Below are 24,339 nucleotides of genomic sequence, written 5' to 3' on the forward strand. Positions count from 1 at the left end.
TTACCATTAAGCCACACTCCTACCCTGAAATTAACTTCATTTTACATGCTAAGTAATGTTTATGAGTACAGCCTTCCTACTGTGTAGGCACAATTTTCAGCTGCCAGTTTAGGATCTGCCTACCATGAGAATTCACATTGGTTAAGAACTTCATCCTTAAGCCAGGCATGCTAATGCATGTCTCTAATTTCCTTACTCTGGATACTCTGGAGGCAGAAGCTGGTAAGTTTCTGTGAGTTAAAGGCCAGCCAGAACTAGTGAGGCCCTATTTTAAAAATAAAGAATTTCATACTTTGGCTACTTCAGTGTTAGAGCGCTTAACAATGAATTCCAAGCACTTCAAAGACTAAAAAGAATTCCAAGATCTGTAACACAATTAAAAACCCAGAGATAGATATTGGGTTTCTGAAGATCAGAAAAGCAAAGCAGCCAAGCTACCAGAGAGCTCTTACCTCTATCAAGGGTCCTGATCGCAACATGACTGGGGACTAATTGCTAGACCACAGCATGAGACACTGAGTTCCTGTCTATTTATTTCTCTCTAGTGCTGGGACTGAAGGAGTCAGCTCTGTTTCTCATTTAGACAGATTCATACTCATATATCCCTGGGAAGCTTTGAAATGTTGCCTGTCTTCAGAGTCTGTTGGTGTTAAAGGTGTATACCACCACAGACTGGTCTCTATGGCTGTGGCTAGCTTTGCATTCTGATCTTTGGGCAAGCTTTATTAAATCATAAATAATATATCACCACACCCTCATAAAAGAAATTCCTATGTTTGTTTATTGTGGTGTATGCATGTTGGCTCTCCAGGCCTCTTTCTACTTCTATTTGAACTGAAAAAGATATATACCATTCCTTATTTCTAATATGCCAGGTATTATTAACACATATGTAGGACAATATGCTTCTTGAAATTATAAAATGTTTTATATTTATTTTTCTATAGGAAGTTGTGAAATTTGTTTATAGATAATGAAAGTTATTGGGAATTGACCATAATGAAATAACTTTTAGCTCATTCATGCTTTTTATCTCTCTCTCTATATATATATATAGATACTATATATATAGATATAGATATTTGTAAAATGATCTTAAAACTATACCCTCTGTGATTTAAAATTTGCTTCTCCACTTCTAGTGACTACTCCAGTGATTATTCTGATTGGACAGCAGATGCTGGCATTAATTTGCAGCCACCAAAGAAAGTTCCTAAGCATAAAACCAAGAAAGCAGAAAGTAGTTCAGATGAAGAGGAAGAATCTGAAAATCAGAAACAAAAAAATATTAAAAAGGAAAGAAAAAAAGCAAATGAAGAAAAAGATGGATCAACGTCACCAAAGAAAAAAAAGCCCAAAGAAAGAAAACAAAAGGTAGATTTAAATTTTTTAGTTCTAGTGTTTTCTTCTGGGGAAATGATTTAAAAACATAAATGTGACAAATCCAACACAAACATTTTTGAGTTTTATTAACAACTGAAAAAGTTCATAATTATATGATAAGCAATAATAAAGTACATGGAGATTATGTTGCCACAAATGTTTGGGATGTTTGACACTTGAGAACATTTACTAAGAACGAACCATAGTTTTAATATTTAAGCATTTATTTTTAAACATTTTTTTCGGATCCAGTGAGGTTTATTTACATTAGTGAAATAAATAAAAGGGATTTTGTGTACTAATGGTCTTTATATTTAGCTATGCTAATCATTATTGTTAAAAATACAGAGTATCTCTAGGGAAGACATCACATAAATTAAATAAGAATTTTAAAAAAAATCTTGCCATAGTTGACCATAAAGCAAATACAAATCAAATATTGGGTACAATCTACTACTTGTAGCAGGTTTTCATCAAATATAGTGTCCAAACTATAAGTTTTCACTTTCTGAGTTAGTAATGTGTTTGTTTGTTTACTTAATGAGTTTGGATAATTTGAGAGTAATGAAAAAAGAAAACAGAAAACCTGTATTCATAAAGCTAAAGCTAAAATTCTTTTGTTTTTTGGTTGTTTTTTGTTTTGTTGATATTGTTGTATTGTTTTTTTGTTTTGTTTAATGTTTTGAGACCAGGTTTCTCTCTGTAGCTTTGGAGTCTGTCCTGGCACTCTCTCTGTAGACCAGACTGGTCTCAAACTCACTTGGAAATTCACCTGCTCTGCCTCATAAGTGCTGGCATTAAAGGTGAAGATGAAATTCTTTAACCAGGAAAGGAGAATAAGATGGTGTTTCTTTTTCTCTGAAATAAATATTTGTATGTCTCTGCTGTCTAAAGTACTGTAAGAAGGGCCTGTGGAGATAGCAGGTGAAGAAGCTTGCTACCAACCAAGCCTGGCCAACTGAGTTTGATCCCTGGGTCCCACATGGTACAATGAGAGAATTGATCCCTGCCCATGTGCTATTATCTGCAAGTTTTTAAAATTTAAAGACAGTACTATAATAGACATGTTTGTTTAATTGGAAAAATTTTAAATATGTGTTTACCTATTCTTAGCTAGGTATAGTTAACATGTCTTTAATCCCAGCACTTGGGAGACAGGCAAATTTTTGTGAATTTGAGGCTAGAAAAGTTGTAGGATAATCAAGGCTATGTAGAATGACAGCTTCCCCCACCAAACCTGCCAACCCCCCCCCCCTTTTTTTAAACTTTCTTTAAAAGTAAATATGTTACTCGTAAAATTAAATACTAGTATGCTCTGGCTTCTTATTACCAAGAAGCTTTGAAAATTAAAAGAATATATTTGTGGTGTTTATTTGATTTTTATCGGATGAATTCATATTTATTTCACTTCTATAATTAGAAATTATTATAATTTGGGTTCATAGCAATGCAATGGTTTTTATTGACCTTGCATTTTGTGAGGAAGCTTTAACAAAGAGAATAGCACATTTGTCCTCAGTTTTTACCTTCTGAATGATGGTAAATGCAGTCCGAGCCACTGTTGTATTAGAATCTCCTGTTTGGTGTATTTTAATCCTGTTGTTTGGCTGTATTAGAATATTTTCACAGGATCTGTTTATGGGACATACTTTAATGAGAGTAAAGTATTATGGATTGTTCCTTTTGACTGGACTTTTGTTCCCATGATTATCAGTATACAGAACAGGATAATAAATTTGCTTTTTGCATAGTCTTCAAGTTCAGGTAATACAATAGCATTTCATTTCTAGGTGTACAGAGCTCATTTCCCTGTACTACTAATGCTTTTCCACACTTTTCTCAGAGATTGGCCGTAGGAGAACTAACTGAAAATGGTCTTACATTAGAAGAATGGTTGCCTTCAACATGGATTACGGATACACTTCCCAGAAGATGTCCATTTGTGCCACAAATGGGTGATGAGGTACTTCTAACTTTGAAAGTCTCAAAGTTATTTAAGTTTTTTCAAGTATTAACCTCAGTTTCTTTTATAGCTCTTGAAACATATTTCTCGAAGGTTACGGTAGATTCCAAAAACAAAGTATCTTTGACTATTGAAAAAAATACACCAAAAATCTGGTAATAATATTCACCAATATATGTGATAATTTAAGTATTATAAAAGAACAGAAAATTTGTTGCCATGTTTAAAACTGGCATATTTTAACAAAAGAATTGAATTGCTGTTTTACATCTCTTTTTAAGATTTCTTCTACTATAGTTTTTCTTTTAAGTTTTTGAGATATTATCAGTACTGTTTATTATTTCTGCGTCTCCTCCAACTACTATGTTTCACCCTTTTGAAATGCACACCTTTTTCTTTATTTATTTATTTTACAAATCCATACGTAAATGCCACCTGCTGGGTCCATTTAGTATTGAATATGTGTATTTGTTTAGGACTGACTACTGTCAAGGGGCTTGTCCCTTTAGGATAATGATACATTAATTGCCTATAGCTCTTCATCTATAGATGGGGTCTTTTGAGACTTTTCTTGAGCTTGCTCTGTAGCCCAGGTTGGCCTCAAACTCACAGAGAACTGCCTGCCTCTGCCTCCAGAGTGCTGGGATTAAAGGCATGCACCACCACTGCCTTGCATAAATTACTTTCTTAGTCACATGGATTAACTTATTTTGAATTAAAAAATAAAATAATGAAGTAAAAACAAAACATCTGCGCATCTTAATTTTCTGAGTATGTACAAAAAGGAGTTTTTAATTAGAGTGTTTCAGTTTTGATTGTCTTTTAGACAACGTGAGGAATAACATTTAAAAATTCAGCATTAGACATTTTATATAATGTCTAAATTGGATTTTCTCTTCAATGTTAGTGTTATCTTACAGCTTTAGTTTCGATTTATTTGTTTGTTTGTTTTAGGTTTATTATTTCCGACAAGGACATGAAGCATACGTTGAAATGGCCCGGAAAAATAAAATTTATAGTATCAATCCTAAAAAACAGCCATGGCATAAAATGGAACTAAGGGTATGATATTGGCATGTTTCTTGGTATGCAAGATGCATTTTCAATTATGAAGGAAGTTGTATGGTTTGCTCTTTGACTGTAAGAAACTATATGGTACTGGAGAAATAGTTCAGTACAGAATGTGGTTCCATGAAAGTCTGAGGGCCGCAGTTCAGCTGCTCAGGTTCCCTGAGATGTAGGGGTGGTGCTTGTCTTTGTGTTCTTCTATCCTCTTAGTTCAGCACTTGGGAGGCACAGATAGGGACTTGGGCAAGCTAGTCAGACTTAAGCCAGACTCTCTAGTTACAGGTTCAATAAGAGACTCCTGTGTCAGTAAATCAAACAGATAGTGATCAGGAAAACCCCAGGCATCCATCTCTGACCTGGTCAAGCAGTGCAGTGCAGTGATAATTCTTGTTTTCTGTATTGTAGGAACAAGAACTGATGAAGATCGTTGGTATAAAGTATGAAGTGGGATTGCCTACCCTTTGCTGCCTTAAACTTGCTTTTCTAGATCCTGATACTGGTAAACTAACCGGTGGATCATTTACCATGAAGTAAGGACTGATACCAAGGCAGTGCTTTGATAGTATTGGAGTATTTTTCAAGATTGAAATAAATTTGAACATACCTTAGATATATTTAGGTGTGTGACCTAATCAGTTTGTTTCTATTTGTAATAGATACCATGATATGCCTGACGTTATAGATTTCCTAGTCTTGAGACAACAATTTGATGACGCAAAATATAGGCGGTGGAATATAGGTGGGTAATTGATTTAGAAGCCATAGGTGTTCTGTATATCTTTCCCTTTCCTTTGTAAATGATTTACTATGATTCATAGTTAGGAAAGCCTTTTTATAATTTGTAAGTTTGCTAATAGTGAAATGCCAATTTTAAGTTTTGAGAATGAAAATACTTTAGTTGATGTTTAAATTTCAAAACAAAACATGTTTGTTCCATTGTATTAACTATTACAATATTATTTTAGAATTTTTTCAGTTGTTTTATGTATTGAATTAAATATTTATTCAATCACATTAATAATAATATCAAAAACATTGAACTGCTTTTATTATTCATAACTATCTGAGATTTTAAAATAGATTGTCAGGCTTTTAAGCTATTTTAAATTACACAACTGGGAGTACTATTCATTGACTACTACTTAATTTCAAACAAATCCACTGTTTGATCTCCTAGAAGGGAATTGTAGTAGATGTGTAAATGGCATGGCTTAACAAATTGCATCAGTCAGTAGATCAGTTTATTTTTTTCTGGTGCTTTTGGAAGACACTGGCATGTTGTTTTCCTTGATGGATCTGGTAAAACTTAGTTGTAAGTGGAGGAAGGAAGCAGGCGGGAACATGAATAAAAACATTGTAATGACACACATGTATTAAATTTCCATAGTGAAGGAGTATTTTGTTTGCTTACCTGAAAAAGGAGAAAGGAGTGTAAAACAGAAGAAAACTATGCCATCCTCTTAAAGCCCAGCACAGGAAAAATGTAAAGCAATCTCTAGGAATCTAGAAGACATTATCACCAAGAAGGAAATCTTCAAAAAAGAGTTGAATTCACATTATTGGGGGGGGGGTGCTATTATAGAAAACTAAATTGAAAAGTGCTTTATACAACTTGTGTTATAGAAACATTAAATGTGTAGAAAAACAAACAAATTCAAGCAGTGAAAATTATTTGAGGAAAATAAAGGAATTGCAAGAAACTTATTTCATTTGAATAGTAGAATCAATGGAATACATTTTTACGTATGGTTGTATTGAAATAAACTGTGTCACAAATGTGTCGGAAAATCAGATATTTCGAATCAAATAAACATCACAACATTTTTATTTAGACCTGTTAGTTTTTTATATTTGTAGATTATTATATCTTCACTACTCAGTATCTAGTTGGTCTTTTATTTTTGACATGACGTTTATTTGTCTTCTGCCAAGTAAGATCACCAGGAATGTGTTATGGTTGACTCTGACGGTACTCATCATCAATAACTTAACAGGACTGTCTATTGTAGCTAGATTAATACACAGTATCTGACACTTCGTGTGGCAAAGCTTGTCAGGCTTGGGAGAGTCCTAAGAAACTGGTCTGTTAAGTTCACATTTTTGTAATGTTCTCTATAGCACAAATTCTAATTGGTGTTAATAAAAACTCAGAGACAGATATTGGGGTCATTGCTGCCGGCCACTAGAGTGTTCTCACCTCTACCAGTGCTCAGACTAAAAGGGCGATTCTGTCGTCAGACTGCATCTCTCACACGTCACTGAGCTCCTGTCTCCTCCCGCCTTACATTCCTCTCTACTGCTAAGATCACCTTTGTGTGAGTTCTGTTTCTCTTTTAGACTGGATCAATTTTGTGTAGCTCAGGGTGGCCTTGAATTAACAGATCTGTTTGCCTCTGTCTCCTGAGTACTGGGATTAAAGGTGTGTACCACCACTGCCGGGCCTCTGGCTAACTGTTGTGGCCAGCTTTATTTGTTGGATCATAAACAAAATACCACCATAGTTCTCATAGATTTAGAGAAAACTCTTTAAGTTCACTATCCCTAAATACACATTTGAGGAACAGACTTAATAGTCTGTCATGTTTAAATCTAAATTTGTATGCAATTCTCCCAGTCAAAATTAGGTAGTTTATAATAGTTTGTAAAATATGTTCTTTTAATCATAATTCTAAAAGAATTATAGTTTAAAAGATTCATTACCTTGTTTTTCTGATTTTAACTGTTATTTTATGCATATCTGCCTAAATGTTTTAAGTCAGTTTTTTTAAACATGATAAAATAAATGTCTTAAAAATAATAACTGACCAATTCATTGGCAATTTAATTGATTATTCCTTAATTTTGCATTAAAATGAAAAGTACTTTAGTAGAAGACACTATTTACACTGTCGTAATATAGATAACATAATTATTGATTACATGAAGACAGTTAAAAACCAATTAATATATGCAGTTACATGAATATTTTTATTTGAATTCATTTGTTTAGATTTGCCTATTCTTTCAGGAGAAAACTCTGTGCTATGAAAGCCACAAAAGAGAAGAACACTACACAAAGGATAAAAGTACCTTGCAGTTCTTGTATGACAACAGGAAGCCCAAAATATTGACATTAAAATCAGTGACCCTTGCAGCTTATTTACAGTGTTTATTACAAACAATTTTAGTGATATAACCATAGCAATTGGATAAGGAAATAGACAAAAGGCATACTTTCTTCTTCTAAAAAGATGGCCAGTTTTCACTTTTCTTTCTTTGTTTGTTGCCCTTTAGAATGGAAAGGAGAGTGATTGGCTAGTATAGTGTAAGGGTAATAAAGGTGGAGGGGAGCAAGCTGAATTTTTTATGATTTTGCTTTTAATCTGCATTTTTGATTATTAATTGGAGGAAATAATAGGAAGTAAAAAATTTTAAATAAGCTATAAATCTTTTTAGTCAGAAGTAACCCATAGTATACTTACTATTTATTTTTGGAATATATGGATCTTCTGTCTTGTGAAATTGTCTAGTTTAGGAACTTTAGGAAAAGGTGGTTAACTAAAGCAACAGTACATGCCAGCATGCTGACACATAATGGCTCTTGTTCTCTTTCAGGTGACCGCTTCAGGTCAGTAATAGATGATGCTTGGTGGTTTGGAACAATTGAAAGTCAAGAGCCTCTTCAGCCTGAATACCCTGATAGTCTGTTTCAATGTTACAATGTCTGGTAAGAAAACACTGGTTATATTTTTCAATTAGGCCAGGTTCTTAAATTTTTCTTACCAGTAAAGGAATAAAAATACCTTTTTTTTTTTTTTAAAGCGCTGTCACAATTATTTAATGTGATTTTAATTTTCAGATTTTATTAATGGAATAATTTTGCTTTCTTAAAGCTGGGACAATGGAGATACAGAAAAGATGAGTCCTTGGGATATGGAACTAATACCTAATAACGGTAAGTGTATGTTAGGTCTGTTTATACCTTGTGGAATTAGAATTAGAGGGGTGTGTGTGTGTGTGTGTGTGTGTGTGTGTGTGTTGTGTGTGTGTGAGATGTGTATGGTCACATATGTAATGTCAGGTTTATGGAAGTCAGAGGATAACTTTCAGGAATTGGTTCTCTCTACTTTGGGTGCCAAGGATTGTACTTGGGCTGTTAGATTTTATGGGAGGCAGCTTTGCCCTCTGAGCCATCCTATCATCCATAGAGATTTTTGTTTTTTAAATAAGAAAACTTGTTTACTGCTGGAGGTGAATCCCCGAATTCAAGAGTCAGAGGTAGGAGGATTACCACATGTGTTCAAGCCTAGCTCTGGCTGCACTCTAAGAACCTGACTCACAAAAGACAAAACTTGATACTATAAAGGTTATTGTGACTAACAAATATAAAATATTCAACAAAAATATTAATTATAAGCCTACTACTAACTAAATAATTATACAAGGTTCATCAGTGAACATGAATGACAATCCTATCTGGGACCTCTTGTCTTAAAGGGGAGATTGAAAATAATATATTATGACAAAATAGAAAGGTGTTTTATCATTTATCCTTTAAATTGGTTATTGAAGGAGAGGTCCAAAGACTTTTGTTTAGTTGTTTTTTGTTTTGTCTTTTTTTTTTTTTTTTTCTTTCTGTTTTTCAAGACAATTTCACTGTGTAATAGTCCTGGTTGTCATTAAGAGGTGAGGCTTTTTCGTGGAAGTATCAACAGGATTTTGTATTTGCTCTTGGTGGGTTCCCAAGTCTCAAAATCATTTTCTTGGTACTCATTCTTTGCCATCTAAACAATTGCCTTTCTATTCTTTCAGAATTACATTCCATTATATGTGACAGATGTTGAGTGATCCCTGGCTAGGGGCAGTTACAATTAATCACAGTAATCATCACTTTACTTACAGCTAGGAAAGTTGGGGTTGAAGAGTTAGTCCTGGGGAAGTGACTATGACATGTTCCTCACTCTGGAAAAGAGGGAATGCCTGCAGCTGGGTGATTATAATTTCTACTTGAGTATCAGGTTTTGTCTCAAGTTTTTAAAAGTAGGATATAGTTTGTACATTGCCTAAAAGAGGTGTAAGCAGTATATTGTAGATTATAAATGATTTATTTGTATTTTAGAAACTTTTATATAATAGTTTTTATTTTTAAATGGTATATACCTATATCATCAGATAAAAATTTTTAACAAAGAAAAATAACTCATTTTTAGCATTATAGAAATAAACCTTTATAAATGCTATTTCTGAGTAGTTAATATACCCCAAAATTACTGGAGATAACCCTCTAGTTTCAAGCCAGACTCATCTCTTTTGAACTTGCTTGCCAGTTAGGGCTACATAGTGAAATTCTGTCTTTAAAAAATAAGAGGACTTGGAGAAGATGGTTCAACATTTAAAAGCGCTAGCCTCTCTTCTCCAGAACTGGGGTTTGGTTCGCAACTCCCACATACTCACTGCCATGTATAAATCTACTTGTAGGAAATCTGACCCTCTCTCTCTTCTGGTCTCTGTGGATATCAGTCATACACTTGGGTCACAACATACATTTGGGCAAAACACCCATACATTTGAATAAATATATAAATTTCAATTATTGATGTTCTAACTTGCCTCGTGTTTCTAATAAATATTAAATAGGAAATAAACTCAGTCAGGAAACCTTAGAAATAAAAAAATAATTCATGTTGATAATGTTGGTGTACACTTAGTTCATTTAGTGCCAGTAATAAACATTTTCATTTTGCTGCTCAAGTGAGAATACTGTAAGATAGAAATTATAAAGATATCAACTTACAGTCATGTCATGGCTTCTTGGTTTGTCTATGTGAGTTTAAATCTCATTTTGAATTTGAAATGATTTAATCATGACCTCAGAATTGGCCTGATAAAGAAATGCAGTTGACTTTCTAATTCTGTGACTACTTTTTAAAAAGTTAATGATACTAATTAACTATTTAAGTATGTCTTTAAGTGTGTTCATTGGTGGTGCTGGTGAACATTTTTTTTGTTCTATTTGAGTATACATACTTATGCATTTGTAGTTGTTTTGATTGCATACAGTGGTTGCTTGGTTGCTGTTATAGTCTAGTTCAAAGGAAATTATACTACCTGGTGTAGATTCAGCCTCAAGACTGCTTCAAATTTTCTTAGGTTCAATGTTAAAGATTTAAACATATAAAACCCATCACTTCACAAATGAAAGACCTAAGATTTTTTTCCTCTTGGAATTCATAATTTTCTTTGTCCCTATATTAGAAATTGTGAGGTCTTGATTAAAATATGGAAATTTTCATTAGTTTATTATCATTGAAGGTACTTTAGTAAAGTAAATATGGCAATTGAATTATGAAGTGGATAAAAAATTGAAATTTATTTTTGTAGAAATAGTTTTTCTTCTAGGTATAACTTGACTATTGTATACTTTTTAGGTGTAAGTAATCATTTAGTTTTCATGTGATGTCTTTTTTAAAGGATATATTTTATTGCATTTAAAATTGTTTCATTATGAAAATGGTGATTTATTTTTTTGTTTGTTTGTAACATCAATTATTTCTAAAGGAATACTCACTAATAGTTATGGAAGATTTTCATTGATGTGTTTTTCTGTCTGTATTTCAGCTGTATTTCCAGAAGAGTTGGGTACCAGTGTTCCTTTAACTGATGTGGAATGTAGGTCACTAATCTATAAGCCTCTTGATGGAGAATGGGGAGCCAATCCCAGGGATGAAGAATGTGAAAGAATTGTTGGAGGAATAAATCAGCTGATGACCCTAGGTAAATAATAAAAGTGCTTCAGTATAGAAAATCCATTTAAGTTATATGAACTTTTCTATATCCAAATTTCATGAGTCTGCCATAAAATGCCACAGGTATTCGAAAAATTCAACTGAAAGGATGTAAACTGGAAGAGAAAGGTAGTCAAAACTTGAATTTAATTATTTGGATAGTTTGTGCTTGTTTTCTCCTGGCTTGACAGATCTTTGCAAAGGGAAAGAACATGGACTGTGGTCTGATTTTTCCTGGTTTGTGAAAATGAAAGTAAAAAAGTCACATAAAAATTGCTTTTGAAAATCTAGAAGTTTTGTTTTTGTTTTTGTTTCCTCTTCCGTATGTTGCTGAGGGTCAGACTGATGGCCTTACACATGGTTGGCAAATGCTGTACTACTGAGCTGTATACCTAGCCCCAAAGTGTAATAAAATAGAAACTTTAAAATGTCATCTTATAAATATCATCTTAAGTAGTTTCATTAATATTTCAGGATTAATGTAGTTTAATAAAATAAAGTCATCTACAGTGTTCTCAATTTTGCTCGATTTGTATTGATAACCTGATATATTTATCTATTTTTACTTTATCTCAATGTACCAGTGAATGTTAAAACACAGAAAATGGATACATAACCTTATTTATTTTAGATATTGCTTCAGCATTTGTGGCCCCTGTGGATCTGCAAGCTTATCCCATGTACTGCACTGTGGTGGCATATCCAACGGATCTAAGTACAATTAAACAAAGACTGGAAAACAGGTTTTACAGGTTAGAACCATTTGATGTTTCTGATGAAAAAATAACTCTAGAGGATTCTTTCATTTAACTACTAACAGTTTATGGCAATATTTTCAGTTTTGTGTGCATAGATGGAAATGAATCACATATGGGGCAAGTTACAATATGAAATACGAAATCAACTTTTCAGTAGGTCCTTGTACTCTGCATTTCTTGAGAGTTTCCTACAATGTTGATGCTGCTTTTCTATGGGATTATGAATGCATACTTGATTTATAACCAAGTCAAAGATTTTATTTCTCTTAGTAATATACTAGAATACTTAATAGATTTTTCTATAAATCTTTTGTTTATTGAGCTTTTGAACACCTGTGAAAATACAGTTAGAAAGTGTTCACAAAAGTTTTTTTTTATAGTTTTTAATTAAGCTATTATGGTTAACTTCTTCGGGATAAAGTTTTTTGGTTTTTTGTTTTTTGGAGACAGGGTCTTCTCACTGTGTATCCTTTGACATTTTGACATCCTGGAACTTGCCACGTAAATCATATTGTCCTCAAAATCACCTGCCTCTGCCTCCCAAGTGCTGAGGTTAAAGGCTGCCTAAAATACTTGCAGAAGTATGTTTAAATCTATAGTTCAGAGAGAAATTATATATTTAATTTTATTTTTCTTAGTGTCTATTGCTTAATAGACCAACACTTTAATGTACATAATATTTGCATTAAAACTTTTTTATGGTCAGTTACATTTTTGCAGTGCTTAAGGAAGGTTTTATTCATACCCTATACTGATATGTCAGTATAAAATGTAACTCTTGTTCTCTTACTGCTGTTTTGAGTTATATCCTTTTATATAGGACTAAAAACACTGCTTTGTCCTTAACTGACTAGCTAGCCTAGGCCTTCTCAGCAGCAATGTTACTGACATGTGAGCTAGAAAAGAAAAGTCTTCCTACCTGCCATATGTATCTCCTGGTGGGTGGGAACCAATTGAGCATAGTAAAATAGAATTCAACTTGGCTTGAAATATCTTATTGGTGTTAGGTCTACTTGCTGTTGTATAATTATTGGTAATTCTTCATAGAAAAAGAGATGAACACTTTTCCTAAGATACTTTTTTTTTTTTTTTTTTTTTTTTTTTGCCAGCCTATATTTAAGGTTTCCACTATACAGTACAGAAGTTGAGCAGAACAAATGGAGAATATTAACTATATTCCTAGACCTGGATTCATTAAGGTTTAGGAGAATTTATACATAGTGTTATGGGATAGAGCAAAACATAGCAGGATGTGAGGTAGATTCAGTAGTTGTTGGATTACGGCATGACTTAAAAAGGCTTCTTTGCTGTTAATCTATCTTTATAACCCATTTATAATTAAAAGTAACTAGTGCGTGTGTAAATAGAAATCATTTGTTTCCCGCCTGCTAATGCATTAAAAAATCTGAGTCATGTACTTATTTAATACAATGTTTTTAAATGATATTACACTGTTTAAAGGTTTTTGTATTATCGTTTTGTGTCTTTTTACAGTTTATTATTTTCTTCTGATGCCACTCATTCCTTAGTTAAACTAGTATAAGTTTTGCCTCCTAGTAATTTAATGCCTTATTTTATGTTTTTGGATTTATGGAAGTTTCTATGTACATACTTATAGCTATAGTTGCATGCTTTTAATTCTGTGTAATTTATCTGTTCACAAGTAAGATTAACTGTTAACTGTGTCTTTAGATTTTCCTTTACTTTAGATATAAAATTATGAAGCCCCAGACTTCTTTTAGCATTGTGCCAAATGTTGTTTCTTGCAGATTCTCATCATCTTTTTATGATTTATTAACATTCTATTGATTACCTTTCATCTCCACATGTTAATTATGCTACTAGTATAATTTAAAATGGTTTCCTTTTTGTATGGAAATGAGGGGGGTGATATCATATATTTCTGAAATGAGTAAAACTAAAAACTATTAATTGTTCCTCTTCTGCCACTTTACTATGGATATCCCCCCTTCTAAACAATAGCATTGTTAATAGTTTGGTATGTCTTATTTCAGATATTTTCTATACAATAAATTTTTCTGTTATGAATGAGTTTGATTCCTTTAAAGTTTTAAATTTTAGAGATAGATTTTTAAGATGAAATGTTTAAGAGTGAAACTAAAATGCCATGTCATAATTTTAAATTATGCACATATATGTACAAATATGAGATTAAAATTTCTGTATTCATTTTTTTTTTTTTTTTAGGCGCGTTTCATCCCTGATGTGGGAAGTTCGATATATAGAACATAATACACGAACGTTTAATGAACCAGGAAGCCCAATTGTGAAATCTGCAAAATTTGTTACAGATCTTCTTCTGCATTTTATAAAGTGAGTTACACATGCTTCAGTATAATAGTTGTAATACTTAATGATGTGATTTTAAAATGTAAAATGATTTAAAGTGTGAAGTAGTAAAATGTTAACTGCAATTATCTTTTACATAGGTGATCTTGTCACATAAACATAGTTCCTCTTTTAAAATAGAAAACTTGCCTTTCCTGTTTCACCAGGGAGGCAGAAAGAGTGAATCTAGGTGAGTTTGAAGCCAGCATGGTCTAGCTGTAGAGTTCCAGGCCAGCTAGAGCTACAAAGTAGTAAGGCCCTATCTTAGAAAAAGAAAGAAAAAAATAAAATCGCCTCCAAACAATTACATATGTATTCACGGATGCTGTTACCTTCTTGAATGTGTATACACCACATGGATTCAGTAGCCACAGAAGCCAGAAGGTGTCAAATCTTCTGGAACTGGAGTGACAAGTGGCTTTTAGCTGCCATGTGAGCATTGGAGAACCAAACTGGGGTTTTCTACAAGTTCAACAAGTGCTGTCAACTACCAAACCCAATCCAACAAGTTGCCATTAAATATCACAGTTAAGACTTGTTAAACATGAAATATTTTTTTTTCCTTCATTGTCTCTTCTAAACCATGTGTAGTCTTATAGGTGGTAGGCATTATCTGGTGTTTCCAGGTGAGGAAGTTTCCCTTTGCCAAATTGCATAATTTAATAGCGTCTGTGATTTGATTTGAGAACATTTCAATTTAACATTATACATATTTACTCTGTCAAGTTTATTAACAAAATATTAGGCAGTACAGCAGGGTATTAAATTAGAATTTCCAAGACTGAAGTCATCCCAGCTATTTGGGAAACTGAGCCAGGGTTGGGAATGACCTAGGCAACATTAAGACAGTCTCATTTATTGTTTTGGGTCTTCCTCTTACTTTCTTGAACTCAGAGATCTCCCTGCCTTTGCTTTGAAAGGTTGGGATTAAAGGGGTTAACTACCATGCCCTCCTCAGAAGACATCTCAACATCCCCCCAAAAAAAGAAAAAAAAAAAAAAAAGTTCTTTCTCAAAGTTTGTATTCTATTCTAATGAATTAATATTCCATAACTTAGTAAGGGCAGTAACTACCATTGAAACAGAAACACTTCCTCCCTTGCTTAGCTGTTAGGTGTCCTTAGAATGAATTGAATCATATAAATTGGAGCCAAAGGCAGAAACAAAGTTTTGGTATAAGAGACTGTTCCAGTTGAATATTAATGTCACTATTTATGTCGGGGAATTTTTGTTTTTCTGTTTAAAAAGAGGTAATGCTGTATTTTAAATGGTCACACATCTACAACCAGCTTTTATTTTTTTTTTATATTTGAGGAAATATTCAGACTTTTAAACCAGTGGTTCTCAACCTGTAGGTCATGTCTCCTTTGGTAGTCAATATCCTGCATGTCAGGTATTTATGTTATGATACAAAACAGTAGCAAAATTACAGTTATGAAGTAGCAATAAAATAATTTTATGGTTGGGGATTTTAAAGAGTCACAGCATTAGGAAGATTGAGAGCAACTGTTACAAGCAAGTCTTTCTTCGTATTACCTTAGGATTCATCCCTTTCTTTGAAATCAATGGTTTTTTGCGGAGTTACAGGTAATTTCTATATATGGTTGATAGCAAAATTACTATGAGTAACAATAATTATAAAATAATTAAATTTAGTTGCACTGTGGTGATACTACACCATGAGATCCTGTTTCAGCAGTATCCTGTGACAATTCTCTGTTCACTGTGGTTTGGGGACTTTCAGTACTATGCTTTTACATTTAATGAAGTTGGTAACATGTGTTGATTTATCTTTGATATCTCTTTCAAACAGTCTATAGAATTACATAATAAATTCATTTTTAAGTGAAGGAGAAAAAGTTTTGGATTAGTTTATGAAAACACATTGCTTTCAAATATTATTGGGTGTTGGAGTTGTAGCTTAGTGATTAAGCACTAGACTAGTTTTTGATAGATCCTACGTCCAGTCATTAATCCTAGGTCCACCGACAAAATAAAGTCATGCCATCACCTTGGAGTACAGGTAAAGAATTTATATTACATTGCTGATGGTAGTGTAGTCAGTAATCCCAGCCGTCAAGAAACAGAGGCAGGCACATCTCTGAGTTTGAGGCTAGCCTTGTATTGGTAATAGCTTCTAAGATAGAAAGACTTTTGAAATATTGGTTTCAGTTGACTATTCAACACATTTTTTAAGTAATAGATACATTCAAGTGATATAATAAGTTCTTGGTGATAAAATAATTGTACTTTCATAGTAGAGTTTTTTGAGCTTTAATTATACATCATTTTCTTTTATTATTTAGGGATCAGACTTGTTATAACATAATTCCACTCTACAACTCAATGAAGAAGAAAGTTTTATCTGACTCTGAGGTAAGCAACTTATTTCAGTGTCCTTGCTTACAATAACATACTACATATTATAGTATACTAAATAATGTAGATTTTAGCTTAAAGTTGTTAGAAAATTGCCTTTGTTCAGGACAATATGTAACTGTTGCTATCATATTTAGAATTTACTTGAGATTGAAAACAAAATTTTAATGGGGAGGGACTTTACTGACTCAGTGATGTACCATAGAATATGCATTATGAATTTTCTAAGGTGTGAAAAGAATAACTACCAAATGATGAGATCTAGGATGTTTCATAAGTTGGATGTTTTATTGCCTCAAAGGAAGAAGAGAAAGATGCTGATGTACCCGGAACTTCTACACGAAAAAGGAAGGTAACAGCATTTTGGTTTTGATAGCATTTGTTTTTACAAAAGTGGTTTTATTGTATGAAAGTAAATTAAGTGCTTATTCTTTCATCCTTAGTAATATTAAAAGTAATTTAAGTGTTCAAAAGCTTAATAATAAGATAAATATTTTTCTTAGAAAAGTTAGTGTTATTAGAATTAATATTTTATATGGGTTGAACGTCCCTAATCTGAAAATCTGATATTCAGAGTGCTCAGAAACTATAGGTTTTAGGCATTGACACTCAATATGGTTCTTATTTTGGTTTTCAATTTTTTATTAATATTCCTCAGCCAGTAAAGTCTATACAAATATTATGAAACAAAATGAGTTCAAGTATAACAGCTTCACATGCCAAGCTTTTCAGGTCAGGGATGCTCAGTCTGTGCCTAATTACCTAAGATTTTATTAAAAGCACAAATTGGGGCTGGTACCTTATTGAGTTGGGTTCTTGCTTTGCAAGCATCGGGACTTCAGTTTATTCTGCAGCACCCACGTAAAAAGCCAGATGGGTGGTGGGCAATGGTGGTGGCATGCCTTTAATCCCAGAATTTGTGGGACAGAGGCAGGTCTGGTCTACAAAGTGGGTTTCAGGACACAGAGAAACCCTGTCTCAGGGAGAAAAATAAATACAGGCCAGAAGTAGTGTAACTCAGTTGCAATCCCAGTGTTGGGGAGATGAAGACAAAAGGTTCCTTTGGGCTTTCTAGCCAGTGAGCAGTGAGCCCAACGTCCCTGTGAGAAACCCTGAACATAAAAGGTTTTCGGTGGTTGAAAGAGGATACAGGTTGGTTTCAGCTACATGTTGGACAGTTAGCAACCACTCTCTCTCCAGGGGTGTTATAATGCCTATAGCTTTTGTGAACACGTACATATAAGTGCACCACCCACTTACATTCATGTAATTAAAAATAAACTCAGTCAGCGAGAATGGTAACACACCTTTAATATCAGCACTAGAGACAGAGGCGGGCAAATCTGTATGAGTTTGAGGGAGCCATGGCTACATAGAGAAAGACATGTCTCATAAAATCAAAACATATAATAAATGCTTTAAAAATGAAAACAAAGTTAATTTCTCCTGGAGAAAGGCACTAGATGTGTCACATAGGTGTCATATACATGTGCATGCACCCCCATAAACAACCGAATTGCATTGCCAATAGCTGTTAATAACGTGCTTCTTAGTATTTAGGCATCTGTATTGGCCTGACTTTGGAGCTCTGATAGAATAAACCTTCGGCTGCTGCCACTAAGAGCACCACCTGTGCCTAGTCACTATGTTCCCTTTTAAAATAAGAGCCCTGTAGCCCTCCCATCTCTCTCCCTCTTTCTCTCCAGGTCCTGTGTTGTCCCTCACCAACACCTCTTTCCCAGTCTCCTCCTTCCCCTTTCCCCTTTTATGGACTTTTTCCCTTAATAAAAACCCCTCCACACTCCACTTGGACTCTTGTCACATGAGTTCTTTCTCAAGCGACTTTAAAATTAGAACAGTACTTACATTTTTATTTCAGGATCATCAACCTAGAAGGCGGCTACGAAACAGAGCTCAGTCTTATGATATTCAAGCATGGAAGAAACAATGTCAAGAACTGTTAAATCTCATATTTCAGTGTGAAGATTCAGAGCCATTTCGACAGCCAGTAGATCTTCTTGAATATCCAGTAAGTATTTCTAAAATTACTTTTACACTTCTGTCTGTTATTCAACTATATTATTACTGTGCTTCATTTCCTCTTGAGTTCATATATGTTCTCATTACCTATTCAATTACCAAGAAGTCTTAAATTGTAAAGTGTGTGGAAAGAAACCTAAAAACTGGCTTATGTGTCTAGCTAGTCTCTTAACTGAGAGTATGTTACATCGTTTTCCCGTATAAATATAATGTTTACTAACTGCTAGTTTGCTTTCTGTTACCACCGTGATAAATACCATGGCCAAAAAGCAACTTAGGGAGGAAAGGGATTATTTGACTTAAAGATTAAAGTTTATCATTAAGGGAAGTGAGGGCAGGAACTGGAACAAAAACTGTGGAGGAATGCTGCTACTGTTTCATTCAGCTACCATCTGCACAGGGTTAGCACCAGAAGGGTGAGCTGTTTCACATCATTCATTAATCAGGCAAATGTCCTCTACATGTCTAACTAAACATCAGTTTAATGGGAGCAGTTCCTCAATTGTGTCATGATGACAAAAACAAAATACTTTGCCAACAGAAATTCTTTATTTTTACATAATAATTCTAAGAACTTAACAGGGTTATTATCTAGACAACTAACATGATATGTTTTTCTCATGAAGTTACTGTGATGAAATGGAAATATGTAACAGTTTTTTGATGGTGAAACACTATATGCCAATATCGGTTAATATTACTGTATTGTATTTAGATAATGTCAGTGTGAACTTTAGGGAATTCATGGTTGAAAGTGTTGGAATTATAGGATTCAACTATTAATAATTGCTCTGACAAAGAAATCTCAATCCAGGTTAAGATGATCTATTTTTTTTAATTCTTCTAAGTAGGAATTTGGGATTTTATAGTTTTTTAGGGCATCACAACCTATATGAGGTTACATCTAACTTCATTATTGTTTTTTGTAGGCATTTTAATTTGAAATGATGAATATAGACAATTTTGATAGATACCAGAAAATCATGGTTTTTAATTTCGAAAGCCAGAAATAGACTCCTTAAATGTGCAAAAGAAATGTTAAATTAAATGTTTAATTGTAACAATGGAATAAATTGGGTTAATGAGAAACTCACCTTCCCAGAATTCCAGGATTGAGTTGTGTTATATACAATGCTCTGATTTTCAAAAGCTAGGCTTCCCTTTGTTTCCTACAAATTTATTGTAGTTTTAAAACATGATTTGCAATTTACTTGGTACTATCGATTGTTTGTGTTTTGAGACTTACTGTTTTTATTCTAGATATAAAAATATTAACCCTATGCAGAAACAAATGAGTCCTTGGGCCATGGTTAGGAAAGAATTGAGACACTCTAACCAACTAAGGAAGATTTGCACTCTGATTAAAAATCTAGAATAATTCATTCTACAACCGAGGTTATTCCTAGGTCTGGTGTGAGAGAGGTATTTCTTTTAAGTGTATGTGATACATGGGCTTAGAATCTAAAATATACTCTTATGACATAGAAAATGAAATAATAAAGTATCTTCATGTAGAACATGGAAAGATTGGGAAAAAAGTAAAAGACAAAAATCAGTAAGTGGGGGAAACAGTAAAAACTAATAGTCATTGAAGTCATTAAGGAGTCTGTCTATTAATGGAATCAGAGTAGAAATTAGTAACAGGAAAATCTCCAAGGAAGTAGATCACTCTGGCCTGGAATTCATAGTCCCGTCTGTTCTATTTTCCCTTACACAAGAGTGCACACTTTCTGACATCCATTTATATTTTTTATTATTATTATTATTTTTCAAAAATGCCTAATTTGGTAAATTCTAAAACTCAAAGTTATTGTAACTGCAGCCTTTGTCTACATGGGATGTTTTGGGGAATTGTAGATTTATTTTTATTTTATGAGTTAGTATTTTGCCTGCGTGTATGTGTATGTACCATGTGTATGTCTGATGCTTGCAGAATTCAGAAGAGAACATTGGATTCCCTGAACTCACAGGATGGTCATGAGCCACCATGTGGGTACTGGAAACTGAGCCCTGATCCTGTGTAAGAGCAGCAAGTGCTCTTATCCATAGAACCATCTATCTAGCCCCACTTTGATTATGTTTCTTCATTTTATAACTTTATAGTGTTTCAAGGAGTTGTCATTCATTAGATTTATAGGTGGGTTGAAGTTTTTAAGTTTTTACTGTTTTTTTTTTTTTTTTTTTTTACAAATGATTAATACTTCTGTGACTTAAAAATTCCTATGAATTCCTGTGCTATAAAAATGATACTTCTGTAGAGGTACTAATACTGTTTGCTTCTTTCTCTCTTAGGACTACAGAGACATCATTGACACTCCAATGGACTTTGCTACTGTCAGAGAAACATTAGAGGCTGGGAACTATGAGTCACCGATGGAGTTATGTAAAGATGTCAGGCTCATATTTAGTAATTCTAAAGCATATACACCAAGCAAAAGATCAAGGGTATATCATCACATTATCTTATTTTAAGTTCAAAGGATGTCAAATCTCTAAATGTTTTTACTTAAAATTTTGAGCAAAATGAACTAGCTATTAGGTTGTTAATATTAATGATGACCCAATGCTTTCCTCTGTGCCTTGCTTTTTTTGTTTGTTTGTTTGTTTGTTTGTTTGTTTTTGATTCAAACTGATATCATTTAAACACTGGCATCAGTTCAGGCATAGCTGCCTTTTTAAAGATCTCATTAAATAGAGCCTTCTGGGCTTAACTTTTCTACCTAGTTCCACATTGCTGAATAGAAACAAATTGAGAATGAGTAAAAGTTCAGCCTGCCACTTACTTTTGTTCAAAACAGAGCTTCAAATAGGCAGTACAGGAGTAAAGAGATCATGGGTAGCAAGGGAATGAGTTTCCAACCCTTTAGGGTAGTTTAAGTATGATAATTTACAATGAGGAATATTTTGCCACTTTCCCAACTTGAGAGTCTTTTTTGTTAAATATCTCAAATGTCTACATTCAAAATAATTTAATTGTAAAGTTGTTTTTAGCTTGCTTTGCACCAGAAGAGACTGAAAAAAATTAAATACAAACAGCAATATTTAAATTATAGAAATTTTTACCAGAAAATATTTAAATTACAGTGTTTACTAAATAGACATGTTCTTTTAAAAGAATATTTATGGATTTTTTTTCTGTCTCCGTAGATTTACAGCATGAGTTTACGCCTGTCTGCTTTCTTTGAAGAACACATTAGTTCAGTTTTGTCTGATTATAAGTCTGCTCTTCGTTTTCATAAAAGAAATACCATAACCAAAAGGAGGAAGAAACGAAATAGAAGCAGCTCCCTTTCCAGCAGTGCTGCCTCAAGGTACTTAGTGTCTTATAGATGACATTAGTTAATCTGACTTTGTCGTCCAAATTGGCAGAACTTGATGGTTTTTAATGCTTCCTTTACTATTCCCTATATTGCAGAATGATATATTTGACATGCAAGTTCCTATGATGTGGAGGATTTTTAATCTTTTAAACTAAAGCTTTACTAGTGTAAGTGCTTAAATTCAAACTGCTAAATCTATACAGTAAAACAGCATTTCTAGGATAGTGATGGCATCATGCTTTCTGTCATATAACTATAGCATTTATGATGATCCTTCACTAAATTTTCACTTCTCAAAGGCTCACAACCATATGAAATCCACTACAAATCTCATATTTTAACATATTTCATGATAGTACAAATGTTGAATTAAAAAGTATTATAAAACCTTTTTATATGTGGAGAAGTGTTAAGAGTGACTAACAATGTGGTCTAATCTTATCTGCAGCCCTGAAAGGAAAAAAAAGATCTTAAAACCCCAGCTGAAGTCAGAAATATCTACCTCTCCATTCTCTCTACCTACACGATCAGTACTGCCAAGGCATAATGCTGCTCAGATAAATGGTAAACCAGAATCCAATTCTGTGGTTCGAACCAGGAGCAACCGTGTGGCTGTAGATCCGGTTATCACTGAGCAGCCGTCTACTTCATCAGCCACAAAAGCTTTTATTTCAAAAACTAGTACATCTGCCATGCCAGGAAAAACAAGTAAGACTTAATCACAATTTCTACAGCAAGGTGTGAATTTTTTGTCTTTACAAAGCTTTTGACTTTCTGTGGCTTTTAGTAATTACCTGAAACTGCTGATATTGCTTTCTTTGTTGTTTTTCCTCTTTTCAAAAAATCGGTTAAGTGAGAAAAAGAAAATTGAGGTTTAGGGGTAGTTTTGTAGGACAAAACAAAAGCAAACTGATAGAGACTGCCCAAATATAAACCCTTGACTTGTTACCAGTTTGCCAAGACTGGCTTCATAATCTTAAATGATTGCACTTGTTAAAATTTTCTTGTAGATGTTTCTTACAAGAAGGTACTGGGCTTCTCTAGTATGCACGGGGCCATGGGTTGTATCCCAGCATAACAGTAAAGAAAGATATTGTGAAGAAGATTTAAGTATCACTCAATTTTTGTCCTCAGATTTCAAGCAAGCCCAGAGCTGTTGCTTATGTTTGAGTTCACCAAGTCTTAGTTTCTAATCTTTCATATATATGTTTTAGTGCTAGAGAATTCTTTGAAACATTCCAAAGCCTTGAGTACGCTTTCAAGCCCTGAACAACCCACATTTGGCCATGGTACAAGGAATAATACTGCAAAAGAAAACATGGAAAAGGAAAAACCTGTCAAACGTAAAATGAAGTCTTCTGTACTCTCAAAAGCTTCCACTCTTCCAAAGTCATCAACTGTGGCTGATCAAGGTAAAATGTTACTTATATCTGGGTGTGGTGGTACACTACATGGCTGTTTAGTGGAGAGGTAAGACAGAAAGATAGCAGATGTGAGGCCAAGCCAGTAATGGATACTCTGTCTCCAAAATAGTAAAGAAAAATGTTACTTGTATATGGTTGGTCTTTACAGTTAAAGTCTTTATAGGGGTTGGCCTTTATTTTTGCTTTTCTGAGATGTCAATTTAAAAGAGTGTGTAATCTGATAAATCTAGTAACTTGCAGTACTATATCAAAAGCAAAACATTGTCATTAAAAAATTTGAAGATATATGTCTTAAATTTGATTATTAGACATCTTAGTAGGTTTTGAAAGATTGCAGAAAGATGGGTCTGTTCATGTTAGTGTGTGATCATATAACAATCCATAAGCTTCTAAATATATTTTTTTAGCTGACAACTTTGTAGTGGAATGTCAACTCGGAAGCTCTGGTGGCTAATACTCTAGATTCTCTATAACAAATATTAAGAAAATTCATTTTCTTACCTCATTTTTATCTGTTTTTAGTAATTTTTCAGTCAAATTGTTCTAATATGAAAATTATGCATATTTCCTATAATTGAATGGCATGGCAGATTCTTTGGGACAGCCTTACTGATCGTATGCAATGCGAAATGTTTAAAGTATATCAAATACATGAGAAATAAAAATGATTTACTTGCTTATAAATAAAATTAACTTACAACTAAAAAAAAACAGTGTCTTAAAGATAAAAGCATTATATGGAAATAAAAATGTATTCTAGAGTTAAAGACTATCAACATTGTAAACTTGTTTCTAGCTTAATTTTTAAAAACCCAAAGACATTCTATTCTCCAAATTGGATTTTAGAACAAAAGTATAAATGGCTAATAGGCCATAGATCAAAAGACTCACT

The 24,339-nt window shown here is 33.4% G+C and overlaps 1 protein-coding gene across 3 annotated transcripts in view; it reads left to right on the forward strand.

The window, feature by feature from the left end:
* Nucleotides 1-24,339, forward strand: part of Phip (pleckstrin homology domain interacting protein) — a 111,362-nt gene that overhangs the window by 76,707 nt on the left and 10,316 nt on the right. For all 3 annotated transcript variants that reach the window (XM_051173027.1, XM_051173034.1, XM_051173041.1), the window contains 17 exons: nucleotides 1,143-1,374; nucleotides 3,227-3,346; nucleotides 4,301-4,408; nucleotides 4,820-4,944; nucleotides 5,071-5,153; nucleotides 8,009-8,120; nucleotides 8,287-8,348; nucleotides 11,012-11,167; nucleotides 11,810-11,930; nucleotides 14,145-14,270; nucleotides 16,591-16,660; nucleotides 16,965-17,015; nucleotides 18,543-18,692; nucleotides 20,996-21,148; nucleotides 21,851-22,014; nucleotides 22,472-22,731; nucleotides 23,238-23,435. In XM_051173027.1, the coding sequence (XP_051028984.1) occupies nucleotides 1,143-1,374; nucleotides 3,227-3,346; nucleotides 4,301-4,408; nucleotides 4,820-4,944; nucleotides 5,071-5,153; nucleotides 8,009-8,120; nucleotides 8,287-8,348; nucleotides 11,012-11,167; nucleotides 11,810-11,930; nucleotides 14,145-14,270; nucleotides 16,591-16,660; nucleotides 16,965-17,015; nucleotides 18,543-18,692; nucleotides 20,996-21,148; nucleotides 21,851-22,014; nucleotides 22,472-22,731; nucleotides 23,238-23,435 (2,291 nt within the window). The remainder of the gene's footprint in view (nucleotides 1-1,142; nucleotides 1,375-3,226; nucleotides 3,347-4,300; nucleotides 4,409-4,819; nucleotides 4,945-5,070; nucleotides 5,154-8,008; nucleotides 8,121-8,286; nucleotides 8,349-11,011; nucleotides 11,168-11,809; nucleotides 11,931-14,144; nucleotides 14,271-16,590; nucleotides 16,661-16,964; nucleotides 17,016-18,542; nucleotides 18,693-20,995; nucleotides 21,149-21,850; nucleotides 22,015-22,471; nucleotides 22,732-23,237; nucleotides 23,436-24,339) is intronic.

The sequence above is a fragment of the Phodopus roborovskii genome, unplaced genomic scaffold (genome assembly GCF_943737965.1).
Source record: "Phodopus roborovskii unplaced genomic scaffold, PHOROB, whole genome shotgun sequence".
Taxonomy (NCBI): Eukaryota; Metazoa; Chordata; class Mammalia; order Rodentia; family Cricetidae; genus Phodopus; species Phodopus roborovskii.